The 24,174-nt window shown below is 38.4% G+C and overlaps 1 protein-coding gene across 1 annotated transcript in view; it reads right to left on the reverse strand.

Moving 5' to 3' along the window:
* Positions 1–24,174, reverse strand: part of MCCC2 (methylcrotonyl-CoA carboxylase subunit 2) — an 87,694-nt gene that overhangs the window by 31,423 nt on the left and 32,097 nt on the right. The window contains exons 7-10 of the mRNA XM_043975077.1: positions 17,731–17,844; positions 12,059–12,123; positions 1,214–1,313; positions 264–359 (exon numbers count right to left, since the gene is read on the reverse strand). Of these exons, the coding sequence (XP_043831012.1) occupies positions 264–359; positions 1,214–1,313; positions 12,059–12,123; positions 17,731–17,844 (375 nt within the window). The remainder of the gene's footprint in view (positions 1–263; positions 360–1,213; positions 1,314–12,058; positions 12,124–17,730; positions 17,845–24,174) is intronic.

The following is a 24,174-nucleotide window of genomic DNA, read 5'->3' on the forward strand; positions in this document are numbered from 1 at the left end:
GAACATGAGTATGAAAGTCCTGAGCCACAGCAGGGCTCCCCTTACAGACTGTCCACACTAAGTCTGTCACCGAGATAAGAGTTTTGGGAGGGAAAAGGGGAGGAGGAGGAGGACATCAGACTGCCTAAAGAGAGGAGAATCAGGGACCAGGTTATAAATGGAGCAGATCATTCTATGACAATCAACTGTGGGATTGACTCTGTGAGTGGCTGATGCACTTCTAGCCCAGGCAAGATAAAGTGACTGAAAACAAAAAGCCGTACCTCTCGGATATCAAAGTTCCTCTTGAGGTTATCTCCAACTATTCCATATACCTCATCTAGAGGAAATAAAGGCTCTTCAGAAGGTTCTATCGTCACCTACAATAATTGAGTAGAGTTGTATTAACCAAAGCTCAATTTAATTAAATTCAACAAACACTTATTAGGCACTAACATAACATAACCACCATACCATACCAATAAAAATTAAAACCATCCTGCCTTCAAGAAGCTTATAATCTGGGAGAATATAATATGTACACAAGTAATGAAATACAGAAATGATTTCAAGAAAGAATGCAAATAACTAGGGGAGTGAGGAGAGGTTTCCTATAGGAAGTGACATCTGAACTATACTCTGAAAGAACCTAAAGAAAAACACAGCTTTGGGGGCAGCTAGATGGCATAGTGGATAGGGCACCGGCCCTGGATTCAGGAGTACCTGAGTTCAAATCTAGCCTCAGACCCTTCACACTTACTAGTTGTGTGACTCTGGGCAAGTCACTTAACCCCAATTGCCTCACACACACACACAAAAAAAGAGAAACACAGCTTTATGCTGTCATCAATCTAACAACCTAAAGAAGATAATAAAATAATTTCTGGCTAGAATGTCAATTTGTTTTCAGACAGGTTAAGGTAGAACTACCTAATCATAACATACTACAGCAATATAAATGAAAGGCATAACAAAAGGAAACCAAGCTTTGAATAAAAGTAATAATCAACCTTGGCCCAAATCTCCTTTCAGTAGAGGAGACTATGACAGCAAAATGTTACATACGCTTTCAGATATAGCCACTGTGTCAGATGAGTTTCCTACTTTTTGTTACAAGGGAAAGCTTGTTTATTGGGGGGGGGGGGGAAGGGAGAGGTGTTACTATCCAGAAATGACTACTATAGAAACAAAAGCCATCAATAAAACTTATTTTTAAAGAAAAAAATATACTCACTTCTAATTTCTTATTATAGTTTAGACTCCTCACAACTTTTCTTGCCAAATGAAGTGCATGACTGTCATCCAAAGCATAGTGATCAGTTACTCCAGACTTTCTACAGAATAAAATACATTCAAAGTGGCAATAGAAAAGAAAGAAGGAATTATACATTTTACTACAACACATCTTTCCCCATCTAACATGAAGTACCAAAATTAAGGATAGATCAACTGAATACTTGCATTGGAATAAATGAAATCAGAGTCAAGTTGGAGGGGTTTTTTGAACATGGTTAATTTTATAATAAGTTTAGAGTTCCTGGAGGAACTAGAATACTTAAGAGGCATAGAAAGATGGCTCCCTAAGACAGATCTGGAATGCAGGCTGGTTCTGAGGGGTTATACTGCAGGCAATGTACTCAGAATCAAAGCAGGCCAACATGATCAAGATCACCAAGCCTTAGAATCCTTAAGGGACCCTGGTCTACTGCACTTGCCTAGACTTTTCAGTTCCTATTACAGCTACCCCACCCCCAAACCTCCCAGACCAAAAGTGGACTATTATGGACTGATATTGAAGTGCACAATAGAAAAGGAAATGACAAATAACTATTATGGCTTAGGGTTACCTCAGAAATTTTGGGTAGAGAATGGGTACTGAGAGGAGCAGAGTTAGCTGAAACAAAAGTCCATGGTGTTGGGTCAAGTTGTATTAGTGAGACAGCCTTGATTCTTGTAGTTAAGGTGCCCATATGAGCAATAAAGATTGCATAACAAACTTCATGCATTTAATAAGCATTCTCCTAATTTTATTAATAACCTCATTTTTACTTTCACATTGGCAACTGTATATATTTACAGTCAACTGAAGTAGAAAAAAGAATGACAGGGCAGCTAGATGGCGCAGTGGATAAAGCACTGGCCCTAGATTCTGGAGTACCTGAGTTCAAATCTGGCCTCAGACACTTGACCCTTACTAGCTGTGTGACCCTGGGCAAGTCACTTAACCCTCACTGCCCCACCCAAAAAAAAAGAAAAAAGAATGAGAGGCATGATGCATGCAAGTTTGTGGAGCAGCTGGTATCCACTACTTTTCCGCTCCTGTTCATTCTACTACTGTAAAGAGCTCCCCATGTACTTGTATATTGTCATTGTTTGACTTTAAAACTCATGTTTTGTATTGTATTTATGCCCCCCAAAGCACAATACAAATCTTTTGGACGCTAAAGTGATATTGAGACCTCACTAGTGTCAATGCCTACTGACAGCAGTGACTTAAAGTCCAACCAATCTCTCCCCTGGTTTTCAGAGGGTGGCCAAGGCAGAGAGGTTTACAGCAATATAGTATCCAGTACAAAGCCCTCACACCACCATCTGACACAGTGGAAGGTAAGATTCAGGTTAAAAAAAGTTTTAGTTTTAACAATTTAATTTGCTATACAGTTTCTATGGTGCTATAAATTTCATATATTATAAGAAGTCAATATTAGGGGCAGCTCAGTGGCATAGTAGATAGAGCACCGGCCCTGGAGTCAGGAGTACCTGAGTTCAAATCCAGCCTCAGACACTTAACACTTAATAGCTGTGTGACTCTGGGCAAGTCACTTAACCCCAATTGCCTTGTCAATATTATCTGAAATCTTTTTTTAAAATTGAGATGTTAGTACAAAAGGTCAGAGAATTCTAGGGAATTACTTGTTTGCATGTTACCATTTTTATTTTATGTATAGCATTTAATGGATTATTTCATGGTTACTGAGTTAGGACAAGTATATATAATCAGAATTAATGTTCTGTTATAAAGAACTGTATGCAGAAAAGTGTATTTTCAGCAATCTCTAGCAAAAGATTACAGTTTTTGGTGGTCACTGGATCCTAAATCCCTATTTCTCATAGGTTCAATGTGTCACCATTCATACTTTTTACTTTTGTGCTGTTTTTTAGGACTATTACCCCCATGAAAGTTTAGGATTCACTGTAGTATCTTCCCCATGACTCAAACCACCCAAGGGAGAGAATATAAGTTACTAGGGGAACGGGACTATTTTCTTTTTATCTTTGTTATCTAGCTCCTAGCACAGTACATGACATATATTAAGTGCTTAATAAATACTTGTTGATTAATCGGTTAATGTGACAGATTACCCTAACTTCTAACCTAATACAACTCCTTAATTTACACAGAATAATGTACGTGAAAGTAAAAGTGCTATGTAATTACTCTAAAATTAGCAGTTATACACACTAATACTATCTCCCACTTAACCAATGGGAAGATTAAGACAAAGAAGTTAAGTAATTTACTCTAAGATCATAAAAGAAATGACAGATGAAGGACTGGTATCCAAGTTCCCTCTGTAGGGCCTTCTGTACTACAATACACTGCTTTGTTTTTAGGGGCTTTTAAAAACTGATGACCCCATGGTTTGCCTGGTGGGGGGAGGGGAGAAAATAATATATCCAGAAACAAACGTGGTATAATAATAAAAGGCATCAACAAGTTTTATTTTTTTTTTTTAGTGAGACAATTGGGGTTAAGTGACTTGCCCAGGGTCACATAGCTAGTAAGTGTTAAGTGTCTGAGGCCACATTTGAACCCAGGTTTACTTTTTTAAAAACTTAATCATTGGGGCAGCTAGGTGGCGTAGTGGATAAAGCACTGGCCCTGGATTCAGGAGTACCTGAGTTCAAATCCAGCCTCAGACACTTGACACTTACTAGCTGTGTGACCGTGGGCAAGTCACTCAATCCTCATTGCCCTGCCAAAAATTTAAAAAAAAAAAAAAGATTTATGTTTGAGATAACTGGGATGATTAGTTTTTTTTGTTTTTTGTTTTTTGTAGGACTATGAGGGTTGAGTGACTTGCCCAGGGTCACACAGCTAGTAAGTGTCAAGTGTCTGAGGCCAGATTTGAACTCAGGTACTCCTGAATCCAGGGCCGGTGCTTTATCCACTGTGCCACCTAGCTGCCCCCCCCCAACATAAATCTTGATATCAATTACTTAGACTAAAAGATTTTTTTTTAATTCCAGTTATAGAAAACACATCTCTATTACAGTAAACTATGCTTGGGACTAAGAAAAATGCTAGTAAAAGATGCCAGCAAGAATTTCAGCACCCGGGGGGCAACTAGGTGGCGCAGTGGATAGAGCACTGGCCCTGGAGTCAGGAGAACCTGAGTTCAAATCCAGCCTCAGACACTTAACACTTACTAGCTGTGTGACCCTAGGCAAGTCACTTAACCCCAACTGCTTCACTAAATGAATAATTAAATAAACAAACAAACAAATATATATATATATATATATATATATATATAAAAAGAATTTCAGCACCCCAAGAGACTACAGGAACCCTTCCAAAGATGCTCTGCTGAAATTAAGATATCACACTTTGCCTTAATAGAATGGCTTAAAGATTCAATGTCAATGTGGTGACTGTGATATTCTAAAACTATTCATTGAAGTTCCAGTTTTTATAGTTTGTCATTTCTGACACATTAGTACCTCACCCATTCTCAGGCTTGAAATAGCAACTTCCCTCCCCCCAAAAAAAAACAAAATAGCCTATCTGCATAGCTGAAAAGAAGAATACATCACAAAGGGATGCTTCGTTCTATTTTGCATACTATGAGTGCCATCATCTCATCAGAAATCTAAATCCTCATGACTACTGACCTATAAGAAATGGTCAAACCCAGTGATACATTTTTGAGAGATGGCTGCTCTAACAAGCTGTTTTATAACATGTGCCTGCAATATTATCACACAAATAACCCATAATTCCTAAATCACTACAACTGTATAAAGAAATCTTTTTCAAATGCAAGTGTCAAATACATTTTTGTAAAGTTTCCCTACTATTTATCAGTCTTATCATAAGAAGGAAAGACTGAAATGCTTTATTCTGCATTTCCACCCAAGCCTCTAGGTCACCCTCTCTGTGGGTGGTGACTGACAAGACAAGGCAGAAATATGCAGCTAAAGAGAAGAAACAGAAACAACACAAGGCTCAAAGCATTGGAATCTGACAGTGTCAGTCTATCATTTTTAAAGGACATCCCTCCAAACAGAAGCATATCACTGAACTCCATCAAAATACCTCCTCCCCAAGGCTTGGAGCCATTTCAACAAGAGGCAATCACAACAGCAGTGGTGATAGTGGAGGTAGCAGTCATGGCATATCTATTTTTTTATGTTTAAAATAACACATTTATATAGATAGAGCTTTCCCAAATTCACACACATTATCTCAAAAACCTAAGGAAGTAGGCAAGTATTATCACATCGTAAAGATGAGGAAAACAGACTCAGATATTTGCCAAAGAGCACACAGCCAGCAAGTGCTTGTCTTCACCCCAGTAAAGTCTTCATAAAATCCCTTCACTGCTCAGGAACCTGAAATAACCTCCTATTGCCTCTCAGATAAAACATAAATACATTCATCCCATAAGCATTTATTGAGCACCTACTACTGTGGCAGGCAAAGAGAATACAAAAGCAAAAATGAAAACAACCCCTCCTCTGAAAGAACATCAGGGAACAGTATGAAAAACTCCATTAGGGAAAACAATATGAACAATATGAAAGGTTAAGTAAAGACAAATCAAAACACAAAGCAAATGTAAACTAATTTCTTAGGGAGAGAAAAGTATCATTGGGATAATCAGGATAGGCACCATACAAGCTGATGCAAGTAATACAAGCTGAGCTTTGAAGGTAGTCAGGGACTGTGGCAATCAGAGCTGAGGAAGAAGTACACCCTAGGTGTGGAAGGGGGGCAGGGTTGCAGCAGCCTGTGCAAAGGTATGGAAACAGGAGATGGATTTTCCAATATGGAGAATAGCAAGTGGGCTTGTTTGATTAGAATATACAGTGGGTAGGGGGCAGCTAGGTAGTGCAGTGGATAAAGCACTGACCCTGGATTCAGGAGAACCTGAGTTCAAATCTGGCTTCAAACACTTGACACTTACTAGCTGTGTGATCCTGGGCAAGTCATTTAACGCCCATCCCCCCCCCCAAAAAAAGAATATACAGTGGGTAAAAGAAAGAAATAGACAACAAGGCAGGAAAGATGGGTTGGGGCCAGGTTGCAAATGGTCTATCTAAATGCCAAACAAATGACAAGTTGGTATTTTTCCTGGAGGCAACTGAGAGCCACTGGAACCTCTTGGGCATGAGAAAGACATGGTAATACCTGAACCTGAGGTCTATCACTTTGGCAGCAATGTAAAGGACGGACTGGAAAGAGAGAGATTAACCCCCCCATACTGAAACTAGCTACCATACCTAACCCATGTTATCCATCAAAAGGTAAAAGAAGTAACAAGGGAAATTGCTCTTTAGCACCCGGCTGTCTCACCAACAAAGAACTCTGCTGAAGTAGGAATTATAGTAACCTTGGAGGGGAAATGATTACCTCATTTTAGATATTTGTTAAAAGGAAGAAAAAAAAGTGACATTGTCTGATAAACATCCTGTGCTTTTGGAGAACAGATATCAAGGGATTAGAGACAAGATACATAAATTCTCATGGCCTAAAATTCCAAAGAGTAAGTTACTCCAGGAGAGCTGGGAAGTTAATGATTTGGGGGAGGGGGGACGGAGGGGGGAAAGAAAAGAATGGGTTTCCCTATCTTACCCAAGTTTAAAGTACAGAAGCTACTCATGGGCCTCATCCTAATGCTGATCAGCATGGAAGCTTTAACTTGCTCCATTTTTCCAATCTGAACTGTTTCTCCCTCCTTCAGAAGCCTACTGACCCTCCACTCCAAAAGGCTCATCATTGATGCTAGACTTAGTGTCAATACCTGACTGGCTTTAGTCCTACTGTATCTCAGAACACCCAAGTGATCCATCAGCCTTGGCCTCCCCAGTAGCAAGAACCACAACATCCAAACTCAAGAATAAAATTCTAAAGATAAAAACTATTTCAATGAGGAAGAAAAGGAAGAGTTGTTTAAAGAGATCAATGTGGATAGATAAGGAACTCACCAACCAATTTAAGTTTCTGGAGGATACATACTGAAGGTTAAATCAAGGGCAAATAATTAAGGATGGTGAGGTCCTGTAAGAACCACGTTAGGGATCAGTAAAGCTCGAAATGAGCAGATGCTGCTGAGGAATTGTACTTCCCTATTTCTGTTAAGGTCCAGTCATCTAGGTTCAAAACATTGGTGGCATCCTTGACTCCCCACTCTTTCTTATCCCACATATCCAATATGTAGCCAAATATTGTCATTTCTACCTTGACAACATCTCTTGCCGACATTCCCTTCTCTCCACCCAAACAGCTGCCACCCTCATTCAGGCTCTCACAACCTCCACTATTGCAACAGCCTCCTAATTGGTGTCCCTAGAGCACCTCTACCAATGCCAATCCAAACTCCACACAGTTGCCAAAATGATGTTCTTTAAGGGCTGAGCAGACCATATCACTCGTTACTCATGACACCTATACTCAACAAATTCCAGTTGTTTCCAATTGCCACTAGGATCAAATATAAACTGTTGTATTTAGCATTTCCATCCCTTCACAAGTTGTCTTCCCCTACCTTTCCAACCTTCTTACACACTACTCTCCCTCACACACACTATGTTTCAGTCAAACTGGCCTTCTTACTGTTGCTTACACACAGCACTTCATCTTTTATTTTCGTGCCTTACACTATCTGTTCCCCATGCCTAGAATGAACTTCTTTCCTCACCTCTGCCTCTTGGAGGCTCTAGTTTCCTTCAAGGCTTAGTTCAAACACTGCATGAAACTATTCCTAATCCTCCAGCTGCTAGAGCCTTCCTCCCCACAAATCATCATGGCTCTGTTTTGGATACCCATGTATGCACAGCTTCCCTGGCTAACCTGTAAGTTCCAAGAGCAAACTATTTCACTTTTGTCTCTATACCCAGCACGTGGCACAGAGTAAGTGAGCTAATGCTAATTGACTGATTGATTCTTTGAAGACAATAAAATGTTATTTCAACTATCCTTGGCAAAAAATAAAAATATACAGAAACACTGCTCAAAGTAGATAGGATGATCATAACAGACAAGTGAGAGAAGGAAGGCAAAACTACTCAAATGGCATTTTGGTTCTATTTTATCTGCAATTAAAAAAAAAAAAACCTTTGGACCAGAAAGAAAAAAACAGCAAATATGGAACTGAAACCCAAAACATGCAGAGAACAAAAGATAATACCTAGCTGCACTTGATGAATTTAAGTCACCAGACAGACAAATTACATCCCAGAATACTGGCAGGGAGGGGGGGGTGGGGAGGGAAACCTGGCAGATGAAACTGCTGAAGCACTACCAATGATCTTTTAAAGATCCTGGAAAACAGAAGAGGTACTATAGGACTATATTCCATAGTCCACTGAGCCCTGATACACTACTGCAAAGAATGTGACAGTGTACTGTCCTACTCCACTCAAAACCCCTGTGATTCAGAAAACTGACCCTGTCTAAGGAAGCTGGATGGCCAGTGGAACATTCTTCCCCTTTACTCTTCCTCTACCCTGCCTTCCAAACCCCAAGCAGCCCAAACCCTATGGGGCAGCTAGGCAGGAAGAGCAGCTGCTCATACCATTTCAATGAGCTTGGTAGTCAACAACTCTAGTTCTTACATTGAGATGGAGAACCACCAGGAATTACCATCTTCCCTAACACTGCAACCTAACACACCCTTGACTTATATCACATCCCTCAATATCCTCCAAACACTGAGGAACTGTCATTTGTCCTGCTGATGTGACGTTAGGACTTTGCCATTTCTCCTGTCATTGTACCCTTGAGACTTCTGGCCCTTTCCATCCTTAGCTCTCTCTCTCTCTCTTTTTTAAATTTAGTATTTTTCCCAATTACATGTAACAACAATTTTTAACATTAATTTTTTTTAAATTTTGAGTTCCAAATTATCTTCCTTCCTCCCCCCACATTTGATATAGGTTATACATGTGTATTCATGTAAAACATTTCCATATTAGGCATGTTGTGAAAGAAAACACAGACCCAAAAATCTCAAGAAAAATAACCTTCAAAGTGATTGCCAAGTGATAAGTAATACCGTTTTTATTCTTGTATTCCTTAAGAGTTGCCAGTTACTTAGAAGGAAAAGCCTTTCTCTGGCTACCACCCTCATACTCATCCATGTCAGCCCATTCTCTCCCACTCTACCTTCTTTTCCATTGTACTTTATGGAACCCATATTCTAGGGTAACAAATTGTCTTTCATATTAAACCTGCCTTTCTCAAGCTCTTTCCATCACCTTGCAATCATGGAAATCTGGCTTCCTCTCTCGACTCTGCCCCAGGAAGATAATGCACACCTGGCCACTAGATATGCCTTCACTGACGCCTCTAAACACACTGGCCAAGAGGAATAAGAGGCATTTTACAGAACTGTATTACTACTTTTAGACTCTACCCCTCCCACCATCACCCTGGAATCTCTCCTCCTTTGAGGTTCATTCCATTTAGAGATATCCACTGCACCACCTAGCTGCCTCTAGTGCATATATGTTAAGCATTGATGTGATTTCATTGTCCATGGTACCTTTCAGCAAAATACCTTTATTACCTTGCCCCTCATTTCTTTTCAAATCCCAACCCTAGAGTGTTCCTTCCATTCACTAATGAGGAGAGTCATATATCTGTGTTGAGTCCACTAAAAATTTATGTTATATAATCTCAACTTGGCCCTTGCTGTTATATACCTGTTCTCTCAGTATCTATTCCAAACATTTTCTTCTTGACTCAAGCTCCCCACCACTCCCTCTCAACAGAGAATCTCACTAAATAAATACTTCACTGAAGGGAAAAATCACTTCCACGTTATTCCCTCTTCTGTACTCTTTTGTTCCAGTCTTAGAGAAAGAGATAGCCTTTCTACTTGTAAATGCCAAGCCTTCTACTTGTACTCTTGATTCCATTCCTTCCTGTCTCCTCTCCTATACTGTCCCGGTGATTTTGTCCTCTCTCTCCCTAATTTTCAATCATTCCTTCAACCTCTCCTTCTCCACTGCCTTTCCTACTGCTTATAAACAAGCCCAAAAGAAACAGCAGTCAAGTTGTATTATGTCTTTTCTCTGACCTTTTTTTTAGTTCATCATCTGCTCATTCACATTCAGCTTCCTTCATTAGAGTTTACCTCCATGAAATGAAAAATGCTTATGTTAGATGGATACTCTGTTCTCTCAAATTTCTCCCACTACAAGTTGGTTAGAAATCAAGCAGGGAGGGAAAAGTTGAGATGGGAATAAATACATCTTTCTGGATTAGATGTCTTTCCCAGTCATTAACCAGATGATCAATTCTAAGTTTACATATTAATGGAGATATATTTAGCTCAGCTCATATTGTTACAAATTCCAAGTGGTTGGGGGAAATAAAATGCTTTCAATAAAGATCTGAGGAGGGGAAAGAGATCATTAATCTAATATGGCAGATTTGAGGAGATTTAACTGCTACTGACAAGTTGGACCAATTAAGATCTTCTATCTTCTAATATCAAGGAGCTTCTGACAGCGACTGAAAATTGGTTAATTAATTATCTGTTCAGAAAACATGGTAAATAAACGAATTATAACCTAGACCACACTCAAAAACTTGATTACAAATCACTTGCTGGCAGATATAAGTAGAAGTACACCATCAGTCAATCAACAAACTTTTGGCAGATTTCAGAAAAACCTAGAAAGACTTGGATGAATTGATGCTGAATGAAATAAGCAGAACCAAGAAAACGTTGTACACAGTAACAACAACACTGTGTGATTATCAAATGTAATAGACTTTAGCTCTTCTCAGCAATACAATGATCCAAGACAATGCCAAAAGACTCATGATGGAAAACTTTCCCTCACCTGAAATGCTCTTCAGTTTCCACTCTGCCAAAATAAACGTACTCATTCCTTTAAGATCTAGTTCAAGGCTTAACCTCTTTCAAAACATCTTCCCTGGAACTAACTCCATTCTGATCATTTCCTCACTCTGCACTTAGGCCAGACAGTTCCCTTCAGCACCATTTGGCAACGTATTACAAACTTACACAACATTGGAGCTGAAATGGGTCCCACATATTATCGAGTCCAACCTGGTAATTTTAGGTATGAGAAAAGTGAGGTCCAGGCACTTAGATGGCTTTTCAAGTCCTAAAGATACACATTGCTTTGTAACTTTTCTTTCATTGTTTCAGACATTTATGTACATATTATCTACCTAATTCACTCATAAATTCTCTTAAGCAGAGATTACTTTCTCAGCTTCTTCAAAAGCCCCCAAGTTACCTAATAAAGTGCTAACCAATTTGAAGTAGTTTCCCTTAAAAGTCAGATGTCCCAAAAGTTCTTTTGGCTACTAAAACTATATACACAAGAAGTCACTTTCAAAAAAACCTTCAGCAATTAAAAGTTATTCATTGCTTATCTTTCCACTTTCATTCCCTCACCTCCTAAAAGAGCTGCATGCCCTACAAAGTAAGTGCATCAGGGACAGGAGAGGGTTTACTGGACCTTTTAGATACAAGAGTATTCTGTCCCTTCTCTTTCCCCTCTGGCTACAGTAAGGAGGCTGATTTCCTTGGAAATGCTGTTCTAATAGTATGAAGAATTGGCTTTAGACACAGACAATCAGAGACAAGACATGCAGCCGTCTGTTTTGTCAGGGCTAGTACTTAGGATCATTGGGGGGGGGGCGGGGCTATGGGGTTAAGTGACTTGCCCAGGGTCACACAGCTAGTAAATGTCAAGTGTCTGAGGCCGAATTTGAACTCAAGTCCTCCTGAATCCAGGGCTGTTGCTTTATCCACTGCACCACCCAGCTGCCCCCAGGATCATTTTTTTTTAAATGGGCTCTCAGTTTCACCTGCAATGTAGGTCAGCACCTCCAAGGTCCTCAGCTGATACCTCTTCACCAGTTGCTGCTTTAACCTATGAGAGCAAAGGATTATTAGTAGTTGAATATATAAGATTTCATCTTTAGTGAAAGATTTTGCCCATAAATGAGGATATACAAATGTTCTCCCAAGATGACTGTGTTCTAACCCAAGTACAATTTTATCCTCCTTCCCACAAGGCTCAAGAATCCCAAAACACATAGATCAATTCTGAAAAAAGATAAGATTTTTTGAAAAATGAAAAAGGTTACCAGGTAGAGGCTGTAAATTTTCTCCTTTGAAAAAATGCCAGCATAGAATAAACACCCATCTAATCAGAGATGTTTAAGGGCAATCTGCCTGGAAGACAAGAGTAGGTCTCCCCCAACATTTATCTGGCTCATAAATCCACATTATCCGTTTCAAATGTTTATATTACTGGTCCTACCACATATCTGTGTGGTTTCTTTACATTTAACACCTTATCCTTTTAGGCAAAATTAAAAATAATTAAGAGACACCCCAAGTTCTCTGAACTAAAAATGCTCTCAACTAACAAGAGTTGGCTATTTTTTGACCTAAGTATTCCCCAATGTGAAATACTTTATTTGATCTAAAATTTACCTAAAAAACAACCTGAAATCAATCTCCAAATGTCCAAAACCATCATCTCAATTCCTTTTATTTGACTCATTTTTTTTTTCTGCAGAAGGAAACAGTTGCATTAAATAAATTTAGTTTAACCACACTAATTCCTCAGTGGTTATAATAAATTTACATCTTCAAAAAGAACCATTCTGTAAAATACTTAAAGTTTGAGAAAATGTCCTAGTTTACACAAAAATCAATGAACTTTCACCAATACAAGTCTCTATTCTCCTGATAATTGGAACTAGGCAATAAAAAGAAAGGCCAGGTGACAAATTTTAAATGACTTAATTAGTCTCTGAGAATCCTAATAGGAATGAGGCAAAAAAGTCATTTAGTTCTAAATGCCAATTCCATCATTTAAGAACTGGTATTGATTAGTCTTTCTTTCAGCTGATTACTTTGTTCTCTTCAAATAGGGGAAGCTTTTATTATAATGTACCATTAATCTAAAATACTAGCACAGAAATTATTTTCTATTAATCCCTACATTAAAGCTTTTAAAATGAAGCATTCATCCAATTGGAAGGATGTAATTATGTACCTCCTGAAATGTGCTCTTAGTCATCTTCCCAAGGAATTTGGAAACAATATTTTCTCTGTTGAGCAACATTCAGTTCACACACTAACAAATTTAAATAGATGTGTGGTTATTTAAAGCTGCAAAAAGGAATAAACACAATCAGATACACTGTAATATTGGTTTGTTGGGATGGTTTTTTTATTTGGAAGGTATCTAATTAAGGTGAATTTTAAAATCAAAGGATTCTGTCATTCATTAGTATTAATTGAGCATGCTCTATTTAGGTCGCTGTGCAGTAAGTGGTAAAGAGCTAAAACTAAAAAAATTCACATCAAACTACTCATCCTACTAAATGAAAAGTTCAGGGTATTGAAAGATAGATTTTAAAAATTAATACATATTAGAAAAAAGCACAAAAGGGGACATAAGTTGAACAATTTCGTGACTACCTGAAGCTTAATGCATATCTTTAAAAAAAAAAAAACACATGATAGAAGCTCAGTCCCTCATACCATCTTCTTTTCTATTCTTGGCATCTTTCAATGTTCATTTATTAATGGCTATTAAATTCAGAATTTTTAAATAACTAATGAAAAGTTCAGATGTTGTTAGATTTTTTAAAAGATAGTAGAACAGCTGATGATTCCTCCAGAACCCAGCTTCTTAAACTATAGGTCTCAACCCCATATGGGGTCACATAACTAAATATGGGGGTCAAGAAAAATTGGCAACAGTAAAAGGTTATATATACCTATTACACATACCTATACAGGGTTGCATAAGAATTTCTCAGGTGAAAAGGGGTTGAGAACCTCAAACTATCAACTTCTGCAACTTTTCAGTGCTGGTGGGCTACTGAAAGTTAGAGCAAGTAAATTTTTATACAACCACAAAGACAGACTAGATTTCTCCCCAACAACCTCAGGAAGCTCAAAGTAAACAGAATAGGGTTTTTCTTAAAACTGTCTCCTACAGATATAAACTATTCAAGTAGGGCTATGTCCCTGGTGGACCTTAAAGAGCTGTCATCTCAAAGTAGTTTTCTTCTAGTAAACTGCTAAAGGCAAATCCATTAAAATAGACATCAGATAACAAACTTATCACACTCAGGCAACCAACTTCTTTTTTATTAACCTATTAGTAGAATTATTTTAGTGTATTAACATGATGTCTCGCTTTTATCCTGGATATTTCCTAGTGCTAGCCTACATAATTTTCTTTGTAAATGGAAATCAGCTTGACATATTAAAAATTATCAAGCTTGTACTTTAAAGCTGCATTTGTCTCAATTTTCCCCACTTACTGAATGACTACTCTCAGTTTTTTTCAGACAGAACTGTGATGTCCTCAGGGTAAGGATGCCCTAAGAACAGTTTCTGAGTTTGTTTTTTGGGGGGTTTTTTGGTTGTTTTTTTTGTGAGGTTTTTTTGGTGAGGCAATTGGGGTTAAGTGACTTCCCCAGGGTCACACAGTTAGTAAGTGTTAAGTGTCTGAGGCCGGATTTGAACTCAGGTACTCCTAAATCCAGGGCCGGTGCTTTATCCACTGCACCACCTAGCCACCCCCGAGTTTGTTTTTTCAACTAGTGCTCTCACTTGCCACCGAGATTTACCCCTTCAAGGCCCTCAGGTAATATTTCACCAATTGTTGTTTTGTTTTTTGTTTGTTTGCTTTTGGTGAGGCAACCGGGGTTAAGTGACTTGCCCAGGGGTACACAGCTAGTAAATTGTCATGTGTCTGAGGCCAGATTTGAACTCAGGTCCTCCTGACTCCAGGACCGGTGCTCTATCCACTGCACCACCGAGCTGCCCCTACCAATCATTGTTTTAAACTAACCTTACTTCTAGTGAGGAAACTTCTCTTCCCAATACAGACTGGCAAATATTCTGCAATTTATAAATCCCAAGAGCTGTCCCAGGTACTGAGCAGTTAAATGACTTGCTGAGCATAACAGACCACTATAAATCATAGGCAGAACTTGAACCCAGGTCTTCTTGACTTCAAGACTGGCTCTATATCCACTACTCTTTGCTTCCTCTTACTCCATGCTATAAAAATTCCCCTGATCATCAAGAGCCCTAAATCCCCAAGTTTTCAACCTTAAAAGAGCGAAGCACTGTACCATAAAATACACGAAAGTAAGAAGAATTTAATGTGACAACAAGAAAATATATCAGCAAGTACCCCCAGCACCTGTGTCACAACAAACTATCTTGCAGCCTCCTCCCAACTTGCCAATGATGACAGAAGATGGAAAGTCAAGAACAGACCTGGCCCAGGTTCTCAGGAACCACTGAGATAACAACTAATGCATCATCACAGGAACAGCCATCAGGAACTAGAAGTCACTGTACCTTGCTGAGGCATGTTACCTGTCACAGGAGTGGTGAAAGTCATCCCAGGTGCAGAAAAGCATAGACCACGTCAAGTCTCCAAGCCAGGTATCAGCAGAAGTGAATGGATGAAACCTCCTGGCAGAACATCAATAGTGCTCCAGTAGTAACCAAAATCTAACCTCAGCAGGAGGCAAGAGGAAATCTCCAAATTCCCCCAAAGCTAGAAGGCTATGCCAGGCCAGGGCATTTGTATTCCCCCATATCCTACTTCTCTGTCTCTTTTTCCCAGGACATTTGAGCTGGGAACCTATACACACTTACTGCCAAAGAAAAGTCTCTGATTACACTGAAAATGGGGTTTCAAAGGACCTGTTTCACCAAGGGACTGCAAACAAGCCCAGGCAATCAATCCTGGAGCTGTGTCAGCTGCAATACCCCTTACAAAGTCAACTTAGAACAAGAAATAGTGAGTGTTCTTGAAGTGATGACTTGAGACCTCTCCTTCCATACACCTTGCCTTTATTTTGTATACATTTATATGTGCATTTGTGGTTTCCCCAGGGAGCATGTAAGCTTCTTAAAGGCAAGGACTGTTTCACTTTTGGTTTTGGATTCCCACCCCCAACCACAATGCTTGACATACAGTAGGCACTCAATAAATGCATCAGAGCATGTTACATCTTAAAAGAACCTTGCAATCCAATCCCAGTCATTTTAGAGATTAGAAAACAGGGGCCAGTAATGATTAAGGGCCTTCCACACAAGGTTACCCAGCTAGTTGGTGGTAAGCACAGACCAAAACTATAAGATTCTTGCCACTACTACACCATGCTTCTCCTCGAAACAAAATTTCCAACAAGAGCTTTCTAGCTCACCTGTCCTCAGCATCCATTCTCACATCCTATTCCCCATTTTTTAAAAATCACCAAAAAGAAAGGAAAAAACTTATTTTGTTTCCAAGAATAAGCCCTTGTACCTTCTTGCCTGAAATATATTGTATAAAAGATTATTACTTATTTATTTTCTGGAAGCAAAACAATTTGGCTGCTGCTTTCCTCTCCAAATACCTCCCAACACATCCAGTGTCATAGGCCAGTATACAGCTATGGCCCCTTGAATTTCAAGCAACTTCTTGGAAATTGCCACTCTATGCCCTTTTATTGGGCAGCTCTTTGGTCTACCACAAGGCAATCAGTCACCACAGTTTTTCATCAATTTTCCAGACTAAATGTCACAAAATGCCCCCACACTTCATGGAAATAAAAGTGAACATAAGACAGGCAATTTATTTTCATCAACTACATTTCAAATTAAAATAAACCACCATAATGATAAGATACTGGAATGCTAAATAAAAAAGTAGTAAACTAATGAAATTCAAAAGATAAATAAGACCATTATCAAATTTTGTATTGTCTTAAGACAGCTAGGTGGCACAGTGGATAAAGCACCAGCCCTGGATTCAGGAGGACTTGAGTTCAAATCCGACCTCAGACACTTGACACTAGCTGTGTGACCTTGGGCAAGTCACTTAACCCTCACTGCCCCACCAAAAAAAAAAATGAATAAATCAACTGTAAAAACAAAAATGTCTGTCATAGTGCATTTTGGTTGTATTTACTTTCACAGCATCAGATAATATAGTCTCAGACACCTTAAGAAGAACTCACAATTATTCCAGGCCTGTGTCCAATGAGGTGAATTAGGTATTATATTTCAACCATAACTGAACATTCCCCGTTTTGGACAGTAAGTCTCTATTTCATATAAAAGCCAAGAGTTAATGAACTCCTTTCTTTAACATTTCCTCTTACTCACTGAAAAACATGAGTTTACAAATGGGGAGATACAGATGGCTGATGAAAATGTAAGCCTCCAAATGTATGTCTGCCACCAACTCTTCTGAAAACCAAGAATCCTACTGTCCTTCAGGAAAATGTCACTAATAAATTTGTTTAAAACAAAGATGAAACTTCCAAGCCTTCGATTCAATTCAGCAAACATTTATGGGCCTAAAATGTACAAAGCATTGTGCTAGGTGCTGAGACAAATACTCAGGAGAGCTTCCAATCTAGCAAAATCCAAGATTTTTCCCCTTTGGCACAAAAATGTGAAACACTATAAGTCTGATGCTTACAAATGACTGTTCACTTACCAAGGGGGGTCCTGCCAGGAAAATGGTACCCTGCTTGGCAACAATGATACTTTCATCAGCCATGGCAGGAACATAAGCTCCTCCTGCTGTACAGGATCCCATTACCACTGCTATCTGAAATCCAAACACATGCAAAATACAAGCTGCAGAATCATAACATATGAGCACAAAAGGTAAATCAAAAGGCAGAATGGTGTCATCAGAAGTGATAAGCTAAAAATTATCCCCACATTTGTTGCTATGACCAAAACAAGCTAATACTGATCAATCTCTATACCTCAATTTTAAAATGGGAGCATTTTCATTACTTACCTAAGAAGATAAGATACTTAAATACCTGACCTTTCTTAAGGTATGCAAAATAGACATGGGAAAAAAAAACTGGTCACTTTGAGGTGCCATTATTTTAATATGATAGTTTAAAGGAGAGAGAGTAATCTAGGATAGGTGCTAGGGCCTTTTCTCATAAAGAAGTGAAATACATATTTACCTAAAAGTAAGTCCTTAGGGTGCATGCTTAATAAAAGGGAAATGGGAGGCAGAGAGGTTGAGAGGGAGGTCTGAAATGTAGGCTCCCCTGCAATGCCACTTTGCAACAAGTAAGTTATGGAGAGCCCTTAAGAAATGGCCCTAGGCTGGAGCCAAAGGTGTAATTTGATAGTTAATGTGTATGTTGATGATAGGCTAGGGGAGGGGAATATTTAAATTAAATTGTGAATTCAAGCAGGTTCTTTGGGGCAAACTGCTTTGACTACTTGAAGATTACAAAAAAATTTCAGAGAAATATGGAAAGACGAATAAATTAATGCAGAGTGAAGAAAATAGAAAACAGAATCAAAATAACAATAAACAAAATATAAGTAAAGTCAACATAGGGAGGCAGCAAACCTTTGGTTAACAATAGTTGCTTGGGGGGCAGCTAGGAGGCGCAGTGGATAGAGCACTGGCCCTGGATTCAGGAGGACATGAGTCGAAATCCCGCCTCAGACACTTAACACTTAACCAGCTTTGTGACCCTGGGCAAGTCACTTAACCCCAATTGCCTCACCAAAAAAAAAAAACAAAAAAAAAAAACAATAGTTGCTTGTACCATATTGTCGAAATTAAAAGATCCAGCCCTGATTCCTGTCAAAGATAGGTATAACAAACTAGCTGTTTTTTAGGGAATGTCTTTTGAAAGGGGTCTGGTTTGACTATTCGGTGGGAAATGTCAGTTGTCCTTTTTTTCAGAGTGGTTTGGCTAAATGGTCTATTTTTCCCATAAGGAATTTTCCCCATGCAAATAAACAACCCTCAAAACTATGTCTCAAATAGTTTAGTCATCTTAAAAGCAAACTAAAACTAGTAGCAGTAACAGTAGTAACGCAGGCTTACTGGGCAGACTAAAAAAATGTGGTTTGCAAATGTTTTGTGTTCCTTTGAATAAGACACATTATAAATACAAAATTATTATTATTATATAAAACTTCTTGTTTCATTTAGTATAACACAAAGAATAGATGAATGGCTAACTGATAAGCATGAGGTAGAAATTAATAATATGATGAATCACCTAACCACAGTAGGCAAAATATACAACAGCTATCCAAAAAAAAAACCCATAGGAAAGACATTTTTTGTTATTATGCCCATTATTCTTCCTTGGGGCATGCAAATATCTGTAAGACAGATTGCAAAACGAAACCACAATGATGATATTATTCCAAATATGAAAAATAAAAAATTAGCATTACTTATTTTAAGTGGGAGAAATCAACAGGAATTTTCCCCCACATAAGAAGTTATCACAAATGAGAGTAAAGGTGCCTCTCCAATTTATTCTAATATGTACAAAAGAAAATCATGTTTTGAAATGTAGCTTGGTAATTGTCAAGACATTTCAGTTAAGGAAAAAAAATAAAGGTCTGTAGAATTAAAGTACAAAAGTTCATACTATCAACCTATTCTCCAGATTAGAACACTAGGTTCAGCTCAAAATGTTCCATTACCCAAAAGAAGGAAAATTTGGGAAATTTGGAGAACTACCCTAAATGATGTAAGAGGCTAAAAGGGAATGCTTTATGGAGGGGAAAAAAGATGAAAAGAACTAAGTACACACAGCACAGCTAAGTGACAACTGAAAAAAAAATAGGAAAAGAGAGAAGAGAAAAAACTGTCAGCAAGTTTTCAAAAGTGAGAGAAAAACAAAAGTGGAATAATCTGGCAAGGAGAAATAAAACTAAAAAAAGGAAGCTGAATGCTTTCTCAGGGAAAAACCTGTAAGATCTGCCATATGGTGGAGAAGTTACACAAATGAAAAATGGAAAAATTACTAGAATATATACTTCAGGATATATATTAAGCCACATTGCTAAGGCTACATCAAATGTCCTGCAAAACACATTTTCTTCTCTAATCCCCATAATCCTAAAGTGTTTATGTCTATGGAGTCAAAGTAATCTCTTCTGCTTTGACACCAGACAAAAGAAAAATACCCCATCACTCAGATAGAAACAAAAGAATGTCACTTCATAATTGATGAAAACTAAAGAATTTAATAAAAATGTATACAAACACCCCCAAAGAGGACTGGGAACACGCTCTGTTTAGAAGCATTTCAAGGAAAAATTCTGAATATATCTGTAAGGTGGACAATGTTTACAAACTCAAAAGATGAAAATTAAGTCACATACCTATAAGTCAATCACATATTTACCTAAATCCCAAATGGGGTTTTATACTAGCCCAGGAATATGGAAGGGAAAAAACACTACATGGATTTATTCAATAAATATTAAGCACCTATTATATCCAAAACACTTCTGTTGCAAGTTTCTTTCCCTTCCCCAATCCCCAAAACACCACAAATGAAGCAATAGGGACTATGAAAGTCAAAATCCCCTAATGTTTTCATGAATAAATCAGGAGATACCATTCTTAGCCTGTATCCAAATCCAAATAGCTATATATCAACACACTTCCAAGCACAACACATTCTACTGGGAGCAAAACTACAACCCAAATGAGAGACTATTAAGTGAAATATTAATTCTGAACATACAGAAATGTACAGATCTACATATGCATATATACACATATACGTACTAATAATTTTTATATGATAAATTTTATGTGTGCATATGTAACTATGCTAGTATACCCCGAATAGGAACTTTCAAATAAAAGCAGATATGTCTGTATTAAATAGCATATACACACAAATAGATATATCCATTTTTTGATCTCCTTAAAAATTACTTACTTTACTAGTAAAAATGCATTTATATATACATGTATATGAATGAGTATGTCTCTGTGTAAGAAAGGGAGAAGAGGGGAAGATTGGAGGGCAGGAGGGAGAAGGAGGAATGTTTTTGATTGACTGTCATATTCCTGAAATTCGTCATGACCTCATCTCACAGCCCTCTCACCCTAAGGTAAAAGCCATTTGCGAGGTTAGTGAATGAGGCCCCATCTCTATGCAGTTTATGGCAAGTTTGCAAAGTCACCCACAGGCTGGTCCAGCTTCCTTTTTCAATTCCCTAACTGTAGTGCCCAAAGAACTTGAAGAATAGATTTCAAAGTAGAGGTGCAAGTCAGCCTCCTCATCAGTTAAAACACTTGAAAGTCCAAAGTAGAGTCTGAGAAGTAGAAAAAGGAAAAGGACACCTCAGAAGCAGGCTTCCCCTGATATAAAAGCAAAAAGATTAAGCTGCTGGGAATGTTACAGGCCACCTTATCGCCATTAAAGGGAAAAACCAGAAGAAAATGAATATTTCACTCAAGTCAACAAACTTATTAAGCATCTACTATGTAATGGCACCAAGCTATACATAGCAGATACAGAAATTAAACTGTCCCTGCCAAAAGAAAGCTTGCTTTCTTTTGTTTTTTTGGTGGGGCAATGGGGGTTAAGTGACTTGCCCAAGGTCACACAGCTAGTAAGTGTCAAGTGTCTGAGGTCGAATTTGAACTCAGGTCCTCCTGACTTCAAGGCCAGTGCTCTATGCACTGCGCCATCTAGCTGCCCCCAAAAAGCCTGCTTTCTAATAAGAGTACTATAACATGTATAAGGAGTAAATACCCAAATATGTATAAAATAATCAACACATAATCTTTTCAAGAGGGAAAGAACACAGCACCTGAGGGATCAAAAGTAGGTAGCACCATAGCTCTGAATGAATCAAAGTCAAGCAGACAACCTGTGCAAAGGCATGAATGTGAGAGGTGGAACATGGGAGATGTTGTGTCTACAGAAGAGCTGATAGTCCAGTTTGACTAGAAGGGAGAGTGCATAAGGAGGATAATATTCAAATCCTCCTTTTTTTCCAATGGGGCAGGGTGTAGGAGGGAGAGAAAACAGATTTCTGTTCATTTTTTTTATTAAAAAGATGGTAGAGCAGCTAGGTGGCACAGTGGATAGAGCACTGGCCCTGGATTCAGGAGGACCTGAGTTCAAATCCAGATTCAGACACATGACACTTACCTAACTGTGTCACCCTGGGCAAGTCACTTAACCCCAATTGCCTCACCAAAAAAAAAAAAAAAAAAAGATGGTGAAAGGATACTAGAGATGTGCAATGTTTTATCCTCTTTCAAATAGGGTCACCATATTCTTAGTTCTGCTTAATTGTACTTTGTGACAAAGATCTCATGGAGTAGTAGTCTATAAATGTTTGTAAAAAACAAAACAGCAATAATTTTTAAAAAAAAAGAAAGAGGAGGCAGCTAGGTGGCACAGTGGATAAAGCACCAGCCCTGGATTCAGGAGGACCTGAGTTCAAATCCAGATTCAGCCACATGACACTTACTAGCTGTGTGACCCTGGGCAAGTCACTTAACCCTCATTGCCCTGCAAAAAAAAAGAAAAGAAAAGAAAAAGAAAAAGAAATGATCATTGAACCTATGGGAGCAGATAAGATTACCAAGGGGAAGAGTACAAAGAGAGCAGAAAAGACACAGGACAATTTAGAAATGCCTTAGTAGTCTGGCAGTAGTCCAACAATGAAGGCTAAGAGGGCATCATCAGACAGGTAGGAGAGCCAAGACATAGCAGCAGTATCACAAAAGCCAAGAAGTCTAGGAAGAAGAGATCATCGATGTCAAAAGCTGAAGAGTGGTCAAGTAGCACAAGGACTGAGAAAAAAAAGGCACAAGAGTTAACAGTTAAGAGGTAGTTGGTAACCTTGAAGAGTACAGTTTTACTCAAATAATGGAGTCACAAGTCAAGGTGTTGAGAGCCAAGTTGGAAATGAGAAAACAAGATAACAAGGTAGTTGTTGTTGTTTGTCCTTTATTCTCAAAGAGGACCACGACATCAGGAGGTGATGTCATGACTTGCAGTGAACTGGATTTGAGTGAGGGAAGGCTATGCAAAGTCATCAGCCTCACTCTCTCCTCCAGAGGCATCTGGGACCAGTGGCAAGATATACATTAGGATGATTAGGATGACTGGAGATGGCCCTGGATGTTTGAGGCAATTCAGATTAAGTGACTTGCCTGGGATCACATAGCTAGTGTCAAGAGTCTAAGGCTGGATTTGAACTTAGATCCTCCTGACTCTAGGGACAGGGCTCTATCCACTGCACCACCTAGCTAGCCTAACAAAGACAGACTCTTCCCAAGAGAAGCTGTGAAAGGGAAAAAAGATATAAAACAGGATGACAGCATGACAAAAGTATGTTAAGCACCGAAGAGTAACCCCTACCTGTATATCTTATTTGCTTGTATGGCTAGTATAATATTAAATAATCTAGGTTACTGTAGAAATAATTAGGTGAAAATAATAATTTACCTCTGAAATCACAATTTCCCTCATTTGTCTCAGTACACACATGAGCTTAAAAGAGCTCTTGCTGAGCAGGGCCATTTTATTCACATGATCTTGAGTGAACCTGGGGTGCACCATCACACAGGACTCAGGATCCTCTCCTTGTCATGTGATAAGAGAAGATGGTATGTACAAGTCTTGAAACAAAAGGAAGAAAAACATGTGGAAGGGCAAGAATTGATCTGTATAATTCAAGGGTATTATCATTCATCACCAGCTCCAAAAGGAGTCAGACAATGAAGTTTTGGACTAGAAGAGAAAACAGAATTAGAGATGGGAAGTATTCCTAGGTGTTTAATTCCTCCATAAAAACAATATGATATATATATATATGTATATGTATATAGATATATAGATATAACCTATATCAGATTACCTGCTGTCTAGGGGAGGGGGGAGGGAAGGGAGGGAGGTAGAAAATCTGAAATTGTAAAGCTTGTATAAACAAAAGTTGAGAACTATCTTTACATGTAACGGAAAAAATAAAATACCTTATATGTAAAAAAAAAAAAAGATACTAGGATAGAGACTGCACCTCTTAGAAAGAGTAAGCAGTACACAAAGTTTTTAAAAATTGACATCAAAATTTGTTTTTACATGTAATTTGAGAAAATAAAATTCTAAATAAAAAAAAA

The sequence above is a fragment of the Dromiciops gliroides genome, chromosome 1 (genome assembly GCF_019393635.1).
Source record: "Dromiciops gliroides isolate mDroGli1 chromosome 1, mDroGli1.pri, whole genome shotgun sequence".
Lineage (NCBI taxonomy): Eukaryota > Metazoa > Chordata > Mammalia > Microbiotheria > Microbiotheriidae > Dromiciops > Dromiciops gliroides.